The sequence below is a fragment of the Trichechus manatus genome, unplaced genomic scaffold, assembly GCF_000243295.1.
Source record: "Trichechus manatus latirostris isolate Lorelei unplaced genomic scaffold, TriManLat1.0 scaffold00044, whole genome shotgun sequence".
NCBI classification, from domain to species: Eukaryota; Metazoa; Chordata; class Mammalia; order Sirenia; family Trichechidae; genus Trichechus; species Trichechus manatus.
The window spans coordinates 5,549,293-5,562,560 of NW_004443980.1; the positions used below are offsets into that span (position 1 = coordinate 5,549,293).

General features: G+C 40.4%; 1 protein-coding gene across 9 annotated transcripts in view; it reads left to right on the plus strand.

The window, feature by feature from the left end:
• Positions 1 to 13,268, plus strand: part of RCBTB2 (RCC1 and BTB domain containing protein 2) — a 51,495-nt gene that overhangs the window by 25,017 nt on the left and 13,210 nt on the right. For 8 of the 9 annotated variants that reach the window (XR_002824142.1, XM_004376577.2, XM_023731564.1 and 5 more), the window contains 4 exons: positions 3,365 to 3,555; positions 4,125 to 4,251; positions 9,171 to 9,310; positions 10,163 to 10,293. Coding sequence is in view for 8 of the 9 variants with exons in the window: in XM_004376577.2 (XP_004376634.1) it covers positions 3,365 to 3,555; positions 4,125 to 4,251; positions 9,171 to 9,310; positions 10,163 to 10,293 (589 nt within the window). In the remaining variant the exon portion in view is untranslated. The remainder of the gene's footprint in view (positions 1 to 3,364; positions 3,556 to 4,124; positions 4,252 to 9,170; positions 9,311 to 10,162; positions 10,294 to 13,268) is intronic. The other variant, XM_023731568.1, reaches the window with a different exon arrangement.

Below are 13,268 nucleotides of genomic sequence, written 5' to 3' on the forward strand. Positions count from 1 at the left end.
TATAATATGCTCTACTCCATTTCTTGGACAATTCCAAGCCCACATGGTCCAGCTCAGCTCCCTTTACGGTAAACATTCCCAGAGGAGCACCCTGGCTAGTTTCCCTCACTCACTGCAGTGCTGTCGTCTGTGCCACACTGTGAGGCTATTTCTGAATTGTTTCTAATTTCGAAGGTATGCAACTTCTCTCTTCATCTGGATCATGAGCTCCTCAGGGCAGGTCACGGAGCTCCTGCAGCATCTGTTAAGCATTTCAGCCTAGGAAGGAAGCAGGTTTTGAATGTCCGGACACCGTGCCTGCTTTTGTTTCCTCTTCACCTCACTGCCTGGCCTTCTGCTCTCCCGACCTTCTTTTTAAAACAGACGAGAAGACTGGTTATAAGCGTTTCAGTAACTTCACCTCTCCAAGCTACTGTCTAACTCCCGACCCATTCCTGTCCACTGCTCCAGCCCCGCGAAAATGAACTGTGTTGCTCCCGCTCGTAAGTGGGTGCAACAGTGGAAGTTGCTGGTAAAATCAGTGGTTCCAGTAGATGGACTTTTCTTTGAATCAGTGTGGTGTGTTTATTCTGTCCCACCCCCCTTTTCTTTATTTGTTGGAAAGAACATGCTTATTGAGAAACCAAATAGTATTGACCATTTTTCCCCTCTGGGCAGGGCTTTCTTGCAAGCGTGGGATTTGAGGTTGGAGCCAGTTGACTGACCTGGCCATGCAAATGCCGTGGAAAGACTCTTCCCACGAAGGTCTTCCTAATCTTAATGGGTCATTATAAATGTAGTCTCTACATAAGTGAGGTTTTGTCACTTTCAATGCTGAATAGTAGTAATAATATTAAGAACCCCCTACTATTTTTACCAGGGCAGTGGTGGTTCAGTGGTAGAATTCTCGCCTTCCATACAGGAGACCTGGGTTCGATTCCTGGCCAGTGCACCTCATGTGCAACCACCACTCATCTGTCAGTGGAGGTTTGTGTGTTGCTATGATGCTGAACAGGTTTCAGCGGAGCTTCCAGACTAAGATGGACTAGGAAGAAAGGCCTGGCAATCTACTTCTGAAAACTAGCCAGTGAAAACCCTGTGGATCACAACTGTCTGATCCTGCTGTGCATGGGGTTGCCATGAGTCGGGGGCTGACTTGATGACCGCTAACAACAACAACAAACAACACCATTTTTACCACAATGAAACAATAAAATAAAAAAGAACACTGTACTCCTATTCTTCTGTTCGATAAAGACATTGTGCTTGCACTTAACAGTCATTTTATCATTTAATTCTCACACAGTTAGTCTTGTAATGTGATGAAACTGAGGCTCATAAGGCTGAGTCACCTTCCCATTGTCACAGCCACAGCCTAGTGGAGAGTTAAGATTCAAACGGTTTGAATCACACTCAGGTCTGTTTGACCCCAAAGCCCTTGCTTGTCACTGTGACATGTCAGAACCTCTTCCCTCCAGCACTCTGGTGATTTTCAAGAGCTGAGATCTGTGATAAATCAGTGAAATTACCTGGGCCGCACATGAGAGAAAGGCGAGCTAACACAGTAATCTCCAGTTTGTGTGGTGGCCACCTCCCTCCTTTACTGGAAAACAGCTAACACAGGCAGCAGAGAAATAGCTCTGCCCTTCAATCCTAACCCCTTGGTCAATGAGATCTTACCCAGTCCTCAGTTGCTCTATGCTGTTGAGTCTTCCCCAAACGAAGTCAATGAAGTGACCTACAAATCTATATTTAGTAAGAGATCATGCTGGGTGTTTAGGGAGAGAGAAATAAGCCAGTGATTCTGCCTGCCAAGAACTTGTAATCTAGCTGAACAGGGAAGACACATGTCCCTGAAAAGGTAACAGGGCCAGGCTGGAGAGGTGCAGACAGGAAGTCCTGCAAAAGCTCAGGTGAGTGAGAGACCTCTTGCTCCAGGGCCGTTTGAACTGAGCCTTAAAAATGGCTGGGATTTGTGAGGCAGAAAGCCTGCCCAGAGATTTACTGTGAATAAAGACACTGAGGGGCAGTGAGTCCATGTGTTTGTGGAACACAGGGTGCATGGACAAAGGTGATCTGAGAGAAAGCTGGAGACTGGGGAAGCCAAATTATGGAAGGCCTTGGAATGCCGGGTGTGTGGACTTACTTGTGGGAAGCCATTGAAGGGTTGAAAGCTCTGATGAGAATGGTGTTTCAGGAGGATGATTAATTAACCTACCAGCTCTGTGCAGCCTGGGTCAGAGGTGGGAGAGAGCCTAAGGCAGAAAGCCTAGCTGGCTTTTGCAGGTGGTGGCAGAGAAGTGGCAGATAGAGACATTACAAAGAAAGAATCTATGTTATTTGTCAATTGGTATTCTGAAGAAAGTAGTCAGTGGGGAGGGAGAGTAAGAAGTCAAAGATGACGCTGAAGTTCTGAACCTGAGTCTCAGAGGATGCTCATCAGAGGCTTGCTAAGTCAGTGAGCCTAAGTCACTGAGGATGCTGGTACTGTTTCCTACTTGTGGCAAAATCAAGATGGGGACCTTGCCTGGGCAAGGAAAATAAATAGTGGACTGTCTTCTTTGAATCCGTATGGTGGTTTATTCTCATAGAAAAGTTAATTATTTCCAAAGCAACACCCCGGTGTTCTCCATGAGGAAGTGTTCTGAGAACCACCTCCTGGCCAGCCATGAACTTACAGCACTAGAGTTTGTCATGTGGTGGGTGGTCCCAGCACACCACTCTGGGGCTCAGAGGACACAGTCCAGGGAGGCGGAACTACTGAGTCCACCTTGCCACCCACAGCATGATGCTCCATTCAACCCTGAAATAGGCAGAAGTTTGATTAAGACCTTTATTTATTGACCCTGGGTCAAGATGGCTCAAGTCTCTTGTATCTACTTCAGTAAGTAATGTCTTTAGGAAGGAAAATGAAATCACCTTGTTTTAGCTCCAGTTTCTTAGATTGTACTTCAATTCCGAAATGGGGTGGTGTCTATTTTATAGGCCTGCTGGCTAGAAGTGTTAACAGGCAGATCTTCCTGAGACTTAAGTGCCATTGTACTTGGGTGTCAATGTAAATTACGGTCTGGTGACTGCAAATTTAGGAGACTAGGTGCATAAAAGCCCAAACTCGTTGCTGTCGAGTCAATTCCTGGTGGATCGGAACTGCCGACTTTTTGGTTAGCTGCTGTTCCTTGGAAACCCTAAGGGGCAGTTCTACTCTGTCCTATAGGGTCGCTATGAGTTGGAATGGACTGGACGGCAATGGGTTTAGGTGCATGCTTTTTTTTCTTTGATGTAAGTTAAGTTTATGATTCCCCAAATCAGTTCAGCCTAGCAGAAGGAGAAATCAACACGCTGCTTCTGTCTCCTGTATTTACTTGATGTTTGTTTGTGACCTTAGAATTCTCGAGATTGCAGCCTGTCACTCTGCCCACACCTCTGCTGCCAAGACCCAGGGCGGAAACGTGTACATGTGGGGCCAGTGTCGCGGCCAGTCGGTCACTCTGCCTCACCTCACCCGCTTCTCCTGCACCGACGATGTCTTTGCCTGCTTTGCCACTCCCCCCGTCACGTGGCGCCTCCTGTCCGTGGGTGAGCTGATGGTTGTCCATTTGGTGATGACCTGAGAACTAGGATGAAAACCCTGGTGCTTTTATTTTGATAGTTAGAATTTGTGTTAAGTGCTTTTTCATCTAATGTATTACCCTCTGATGGGCCCCTGTGAAAGGCAACTAATTTAATTGATTAATTTTCTTAAAGAAATGTGTCAGAGACCAAGCACTCATACCAAATTAAAAGTCATTTTATTTCACTGCTTTTTAATCTTACTGGGAACCTATGTATTTGATTTTTAGCTGGTATATTTGCTCAAATATTAAGAATTTCCTTCTGTGAGGTAGTTTGAGACTTTTAGTTGTTGTTTTGCCAAATTTATGAGCAGATGTGTGTAAGGTTCTTATCCTTAATGATTACAGAGATGCTAATCTATTTAGGGAAAAAAAGCATTATTATGTTGTTGTTGTTATTATTATGTTGATGTGTTATTACACTTATTACAGAGAATTGGTATTTTCATAACCTGCAGCCAGCAGTGCTATATCTGGTCTGCATTTTCTTTGTGTCTGTAGCTGATTCTAAAACCATCCATGTCACTCCCTTAGAACCAGATGGGCACCTCACAGTGGCTGAGTCACTGAAAAGGGAATTTGACAACCCCGACACTGCAGACATGAAATTTTTAGTAGATGGAAAGTATATTTATGCACACAAAGTCCTTCTCAAAATTAGGTAAGACATATAATTTGTTTTTTTTTGAGAATTGAGATAAATCCATTGATTCAGTAATTATTTTCTAAGTGTCCAGGAAACAACGCTAGGCACTTTAGTAATTATGAAAAAATGTAAAGCAGCTAGAGGAAGTACATTACACATGAAACAAGAAAATACAGGCCATGTGGGACAGTGCTGGGGGCATGGTTCAGGGAAGAAGTGCTGTAGCTACTCATTCATTCATTCATTCATCAAGAGGGCTTTGACTACTCAACGATAACGAACAATGATGAATCTGCAAAGCATCTCACAGCATGGTTGAATCTGGAGGACATCATGTGAGTGAAATAGGTGAATCACAAAAGGACAAATATTGTATGAGACCACTACTATAAAAATTCATGAAAGAGTTTACACACAAAAAGAAACAATCTTTGATGGTTACAAGAGAGGGGAGGGGTAGGGATGGAAGAACATTAAGTAGACGATAGGTAAGTGGTAACTTTGGTGAAGGGTAAGACAGTACACAATACTGGGGGAGCCAGCACAACTGATACAAGGCAAGGTCATGGAAGCTCCATAGACACACCCAAAGTCCCTGAGGGACCTAATTGCTGGGCTGAGAGCTGCGGGCACCATGGTCTCGGGGAACATCTAGCTCAATTGGCGTAACAGTTTATAAAGAAAATGTTCTACATTCTGCTTTGGTGAGTAGCATCTGGGGTCTTAAAAGCCTGTGAGCAGCCATCTAAGGTACTCCACTGGTCTCCCTCCTTTGAGAGCAGAGGAGAATGAAGAAAACTAAAGATACAAGGGAAAGCTTAGTCCAGAGGACTGAGTCCAGACTGAGTCCAGCACAACTAGATGGTGCCCGGCTACCACCACTGACTACTCTGACAGGGATCACAACAGAGGGTCCCGGACTGAAGGAGCCCCTAAGACTACTACCCTAAGACAACCTACTAACTCACAACAAAAGACCAGACTTACTGGCCTGACAGAGACTGGAGAAACCTTGAGAGTATGGCCCCTGGACACTCTTTTAGCTCAGTAATGAAGTCAACTCCTGAGGTTTACCCTTCATCCAAAGATTAGACAGGCCCGTAAAACAAAATGAGACTAAAAGGGAACACCAGCCCAGGGGCAAGGACTAGAAGGCAGGAGGGGACAGGAAAGCTGGTAATAGGGAACCCAAGGTCGAGAAAGGAGAGTGTTGACATGTTGTGGGGTTGTTAACCAATGTCATAGAACAATATGTGTACTAACTGTTTAATGAGAAGCTAGTTCTGTAAACCTTCATGTAAAGTACAGTTAAAAAAAAAAAAAGAAAGCTTTGAAAAGAGCCTACCCACTCTGGCATTGGAGAGCAGGAAGCTAGCATTTGGTGATCATGTTCTGTATTGTGAGCACTGTATTAAGTTCTTTAACATAAGGAAACTTCCCTAACCGGGAACTGAACTCAGCCCGTGATAGTCACTATTCTTAATCAGTTGTGGGATACTGAACTTACAGGTGCTTTAAAAAGAGAAGACAAAAACAAAAAAACATGATGGCTTTGCTAGACCAACAAATTCTAAGGTGAAGCGAACATGGAAGTTTTCTTTTTCTTTTTTTGAAGTTTGAATTCTATTTAATTTTTTTTAACATTTTATTGTGCTTTAGGTGAAAGTTTACATAGCAATTTAGTTTTCTAATCATTGATTCTTAACACAGATTGTTCCCTAATATTGGTTGCAATCTCTGCAGTGTGTCAACACTCTCCCCATTTCCTCCCTTGGTTCTCTGTTTCCATTAGTCCGGTTTCCCTGCCCCTCCCTACCTTCTCAACTTTGATTTTGGGCAAATATTGCCCTTTTGGTCTCGTATAGTTGATTGCTCTAAGGAGCACATTCTTCACGGGTGTTGTTTATTTTATAGCCCCGTCTCTATTATTTGGCTGAAAGGTGGCCTCTGAGAGTGTCTTCAGTTTCAAGTTAGAAGGTTGTCTTAGGGTAGTAGTCTTAGGGGCTCCTTCAGTCTCTTTCAGACCAGTAAGTCTGGCTTTTTTTTTTTAACTTGAATTTTGTTCTACATTTTTTACCTATTCTAACCAGGACCTTCTACTGTGATCCCTGTCAGCACCCTGTAGTGGTAGCCGGGCACCAAATAGTTCTTCTGGTCTCAGGTTAGAGGAGGCTGTGGTTCATGTGGAGCATTAGTCATTTGGACTAATTGCATCCTTGAGTCTTTGGTTTTCTTTGTTCTCCTTTGCTCCAGGCTGGAAGAGACCAATAGCTGCTTCTTAGATGGCCACTCACAAGCTTTTGAGGCTCCAGACGCTACTCACCAGGCCATGATGTAGAACATTATCTTTATGAACTGTGTTTTGCCAATTGACCTAAATGTCCCCCAAGACCATGGTCCTTAGCCTTCACGTCCAGTAGTTCAGTCCCAGTGTCTAAGTAGTTTCTATAACTGTGCCCCCATATGCTCTATTATACATATGCATATACATGCAGCATTTATAAATATGTATGTAGAAATATCCACAGCCATACCTATATATGTATGTGGGCGTACTCCCATATGACCTCCCTCACTTATTTAGCATAAATATTAGCCTATGTATCTATTCACAAATTATTGTTTGTTATTACTGTTGTTGCAGGATTATATATGTTATAGAATTCACTGTAATTGCCCTTTATTGTTGCATACCTCTCAGCGTCTTCCTTTGCCTTGGTCACGTTGTGCTGACTTTCCCCATATGGTGTATCGCCTTTCCCTTCACCAGAATTAATACTTGTCTACTGTCTAGTTGATGATTCTCCATTCCTCCTCTTTGCATCCCTGGTAACCATCAGAGAATGTTTCTTTCTGTGTGTAAACCTATTCTCTAGCCTTTTTACAATAGTGATCTCATACAATATTTGTCTATTTGTGATTGACTTATTTCACTCAGCATAATGTCCTCCAGATCCATCCATGTTGTGAGATATTTCACAGATTCATCATTGTTCTTTATTGTTGCATAGTACTCCATTTTGTGTATGTACCACAGTTTGTTTATGCATTCATCCATTGATGAGCACTTAGGTTGTTTCTGTCTTTTTGCTGTTGTGAATAATGCTGCAATGAACATAGGTGTGCATATGTCTGTTTGTGTTGCTGCTCTTCTTTCTCTAGGATATATTCCGAGGAGTGGGATTGTTGGATCGTATGGTAATTCTATTTCTAGCTTTTCTTAAGGAAGCACTATACCATTTTCCATAGTGGTTGTACCATTTCACATTCCTACCAGCAGTGTATAAGAATTCCAGTCTCCCCACAATCTTGTCAGCATTTGTTGCCCTCTGTTTTTTTTTGATCAGTGCCCTATTGCTGAGGTGAGATGGTATCTCATTGTATTTTTGATTTGCAGCTCTCTAATGGCTAGTGATTGCGAGCATCTCTTCATGTGTTTTGTTAGCTGCCTGAATGTCTTCTTTGGTGAAGTGTCTATTCATGCCCTTTGCCCATTTCTTAATTGGATTATTTGTCTTTTTGTTGTTGAGGTGTTGAAGTATTCTGTAGATTTTAGTATTAGGCCCTTGTTGGATATGTCATAGCCAAAAATTGTTTCCCATTCTGTAGGTTCACTTTTTACTCTTTTGGCGAAGTCTTTTGATGAGCATAAGTGTTTAATTTTTAGGAGATCCAGTTATCTAGTTTATCTTTTGGTGTTTGTGCATTTTTAGTTATGTTTTGTATTCTATTTATGCTGTATATTAGGGCCACTAGCATTGTCCTTATTTTTTCTTTCATGATCTTTATTGTTTTAGGTTTTACATTTAGGCCTTTGATCCATTTTGAGTTAGTTTTCGTGTATGGTGTGAGGTATGGTCTTGTTTCATTTTTTTGCAAATGGATATCCAGTTTTGCCAGCACCAATTGTTAGAGAAACTTTCTCTTCACCATTTAATGGACTTCGACCCTTTGTCGAAGAGCAGTTGTCCATAGGTGGATGGATTTACTTCTGGGTTCTCAATTCTGTTCCATTGGTCTATGTGTCCATCATTGTACCAGTGCCAAGCTGTGTTGACTACTGTGGCTGTATAGGAAGTTCTGAGATTGGTGACTGTGAGGCCTCCTACTTTGTTCTTCAGAGATTTTATAAAAATCAAGTTTATTGTTGTGTAATTTATGTGCCATGAACTGCATCCATTGTAAGTGTGCAGTTTGATGCGATTTGACAGGCATACATGCCCGTGAAACCACTGCCAGAATCAAGATACGGAACGTTTCCATCACCCCTCAAAGATCCCTCATGCCCCTTTGTTGTCCATCCTTCGCTCCACCCCTCAGCCTCAGCAGTCACTGCTCTCCCTCTGTCACTGTTGATTAGCTAACATTTTCTAGAATTTTATATGAATGGAATCAGACAGCATGTATGTTGTATCTGTCTAGTTTCATTTAGTGTAATGATTTTGAAATTCATTCACATTGTATAACAGATACTTGAATCCTCAGTCAGTGAATCGTGAACTCAATATGCATTTTAGTCTCAAGTTCCCCTCTTTGTAAGGTCAAGCTGTGCAACATTTGTTCACTGTTATTACAGGACTGAAACCTTCATGAAAAGGGGGTGAAGACATAAAATTACTCAGATTTTATAAAAATAAACCCCACTGGTTTCTAAAAATGCTGATAGATGTGGTGTGGGGTCCACGTCAGGGAGTACTGGCCCTGTCTCCAGGCTGTATTTGCAGACGTAGTGAATAAATGATTGTGTTAAAACTTCAGGTCAGCAAAGAAAGTTGAGGAGCCAGGGTGAGGAAAGGACAGTACAGCTTACGAGAATCATGAACGATGCTGGTGTTTTTCCTTTCCCTTAGTTCTTAGTGTTTTGCTTTTTTAAGCCATCTGAGGAAGGCCATTAGCTCCTGCCCAGGACTTAATGTGTTTCTTTCTTCTTCAAGGTGTGAACATTTTCGTTCTTCGTTGGCAAACAATGAGGATGAGATTGTAGAAATGAGTGAATTTTCATACCCTGTTTACCGAGCCTTCCTGGAGTACCTGTACACAGATAGCATCAACCTCTCTCCGGAGGAGGCCATAGGTAATGACCACAAGACCTTACCGAGGAATGGGCAAAATGTTGAGAAACTGACAAGATGGCCTCTGCCGAGACTAAAAGAAAGTTACTGTGAGATAATCACAGGAGTAGTTCTTTTTCTGTGCGTTGAACCCAGGCTTTTCCCTGTTACGTCTTGATACAAAGATTGACTGGTAGATAGATAAATGAAATGTCAAAACATTATCACTTTGCAGTGGGTGCTGTTCTTGCTTAATTACCGTCCCTGGTTGGTGCAGTTAACATGCTCAACTGCTAACCAAAAGGTTGGAGGTTTGTGTCCACCCAGAGGCACCTTGGAAGAAAGGCCTGGTGATCTACTTCCGAAAAATTAGCCACTGAAAAGCCTATAGAACACAATTCTACTCCTGACACACATGGGGGTTACCATAAGTCAGAACTGACCCCACAGCACCTGGTTTGGTTTTGTGTGTGTGTGTTTTTTAAACAGGAGGTAGACGTGTCTATGAAAGGTTTTTCTTTCCTTTCTAGTTTTTAAAGATGGGTAGCTGTATGAGGACATACTGACACCCTAGATGAGGGATAATTAGAGGAGCACTTTGTTTCTTCATTTTATAAGAAAAATACTAAAGCCATTTTCAGTGTGCCCCTGTTTTTCAACAGTTAATTGTTTGTGTACTATACTATCTCAGTTCTGCTGTATTCTTGGGTAAAACCAGACACTCAAAGTGTAAGTTAGCGCCAGTCTTTATTTCATTTACACAGCCCTTCGTTAAGGATTATTTTCAAAATAATGTTAAAAACCATCTCTGAATGGTTGAGTTTAAATCAGGATGCGTGAAATCATTCCTCCTAATGAACACCTCTTTCCACCAGGATTGCTAGATTTGGCTACATTTTATAGAGAAAATCGTTTGAAAAAGCTCTGCCAACAAACCATCAAGCAAGGAATCTGTGAGGAGAATGCCATTGCCCTGCTCTCTGCGGCTGTGAAATATGACGCTCAGGTGAGAACACCAGGCTGTCTCCTAACTCACCTTCTGGAAACATGAAGTCATGTGTCTGCTTCATCCCTTAAGCTCAAATAAGCCCTTGGTAGATTAAAAATTTAATATAAAAAAAAATAACAGAAGTACTAGAAAATATATAAGTGAATGCTTATATTTTGGGGTGGCCATCAATGGGGGAAACCATAAAGAAAGGGTGTGAAATAGATCTGATTTCAAAAAGATTAAAAGAACATCTATCAAAAAACTTGTATACACCAAAAAATAATACCACAGAGAAAATGAGAAAATGATGATATTAGAAAATTAGAAGGTAAATGATATACTGGGAAAAATATTTGCAGTATACAATGGTGCAGGTTTAACATAGTTAATGTATAGGTCTTAAAAAACAAAAAAAATATGAACAGTTCGATCGAAAAAATGGACCCAAGAACAAATGGATCTATCAACAAATGAAAAATATCAATGAAAACAAGATACAGTTTTTCATTTGTCAATATAAATATATAATATTTAAGTAAATATATATATATTTAGAAATATGTTGTTGTTGTGTGCTGATTTGGACTCAGCTGATTTGTGACCCCATGTGATAGAGCAGAACTGCCCCACAGGGTTTCCTAGGCTGTGGTCTTTATGGGAGCAGATTGCCAGGTCTTTTCTCGCTCAAGAGCCACTGTGGATTGGAACCGTCGACCTTTCAGTTGGCAGCCATGTGCTTAACCATTGCACCACAGGATCAGAAAAACAGGTATTTTCTAAACTGCTTAGGAGAGTGAAAATTGGTGCAGTCTTTCTGCACAGCAATTTGGTAATTTGTATTAAAGGCCTAAAGTTTGCAACGCTTATACTGAGGAATCCACTTACGGGAATTTATCTTAAGAAGTAATCATGGATTTGAACAAACATTTAACTTCAAAGATGTTCACTGCACCATTCTTTATAATTTTGAAAAATTAGAAAAAGTCAATGTGAACAGTAGAGGATTATTTAAACTGTGGAATGTCAGTACTATGAAGTTATGCACTTATTTAAGATGTACCATTAAGTGAAAAACTAGAATCCTATTTTTTTAAAAGTATAAATATGTGGATTAAAAAAGACTGAAATTCATTATCTACATAAAAAAAGGTTGAAAAGTATAGTTAGTGGTAATCTCTGTATAGTGAGATTATGGATGATTTTTATTTCTCTCCCCTGGCTTGTTTGTATTTTCTGAACTTTCTGCAGTGACCGTGTATTGTTTTAATAATAAAGAAAGGAAAGAAACCCTTTCTTTGAGCTAAATCTTTAGGAAACAGGCCATCACTTCTTGGAGTTATCAGTCGATTTCCTTTTGGTTGTAAGGGTATCTTTTCCTATGGTCAAAAAACAGGGACATTTTAGTGGTTATATAAATAATAATACGCTTATTAGAGAAAATGTGGAAAAATACAAAAAGTCTGAGGAAGGAAATGACTCATCAACCAGGGAATATGAACATTTTCATATAGCTCCTGATTTTTTTCTAGATTATGTACATGTATATGTCTCTAAACATTTGAAGTGAAGGGTTTTTTTTACTTAACATTTAAAAAATCTGGAAAGAAAAATTTTGATGGTTATGTAATAACTCGCCTCGAGACAGTGACATTTAAAAGTGTAGTGTGAATGTATTTATATTTCATCAAGGAAATCATATCATCAAGGTAATAATATATTGGCCACTTTCAACATACAGAGTGCTTCATGGCCAGATAAAATATATGTGCTTTTCTGGACTTTGTTCTTTAAAGTCATAATGATGATTATACTGGACTCTGGCGGGATACTTCAGATGTAGACATGGTGGCTCTCATTGTTTCCCTCCAAATGAGGCTTAATTTCCAAGACTTTTCTGTATTCCCTAGTTATGTGAATTATTTGTATGATTACTGTACAGCCTTCTGTTTTCTAGAAAGTAAGCTTCTTGAGGGACAGCAGAGATGTTGTTTTGTTCATAGCCATATCCCCAGTGCCTAGGATAGTGGGATGCATAGTAGATGCTCATTAAATGTTTGTTTAATGAATGTTCAACTTTGGAAGTAGAGACACTGTCTTTTAGAGACATTATGGTACTACAGCCTGTCCAGTTAATTATTGTACCCAAATTAATATAATAGACTATAACTAAAAGATTGCATATATTCTTAACATAAAATAAAAGTTTTAATAAGTAAAGAGGAGCCCTGGTGGTGCAAAGGTTAAGCACTCCACTGCTAACTGAAAGGTTGACAGTTTGAACCCACCAGCTGCTCCACAGGCGAAAACCTGGCGAGCTTCATAAAGATTACAGCCTAGAAAACCCTATGGGGCAGTTCTACTCTGTTACATGGGGTCACTGTGAGTCAAAAATCAACTCAACGGCACTTAACAACAACAACAAAAATAAACAGCAGTGTGTTAAATTATTTTCACCTAATGACTAATAATCATGCAAAAAATGGGCTCTTTGAGCCACCAAATTATTATCCCTTATGCTAGAGCCACTAAAATAATGACTATTGCTTAGTACATAATATGAGCCAGGGATTGTTTTAAGCACAGTTTGCATCTCATTTAATTCTCAAAACAACCTTATAAGGTATAAGCATTATTATCAGTCCTGATTTACAAATGAGGAAACTGAGGCCTGGAGAGGTTAAGTAAATTCTTAGTAAGCTAATAAATTGCAAAGCTGGAACTCAGTCCAAGATTGGACAAATTTCAAAACCACGCTTTTAATTACAATTCTCTATTGCCTCCCATATTTTAAAATCAGCAGTATTCATTCATTGATTCAACAAATATTCACTTAGTGCCTGTTATATGCCCAGCACTATTCTAGGCACTAAAAATACAGTAGGTGTCTTAGGCTGGGTTCTCAAAAGAAAGAAAACCAGTGAAGCATGTGTATATACATATATATATATGTGTGTGTGTGTGTGTATATATGTATATATATGTGTGTATAT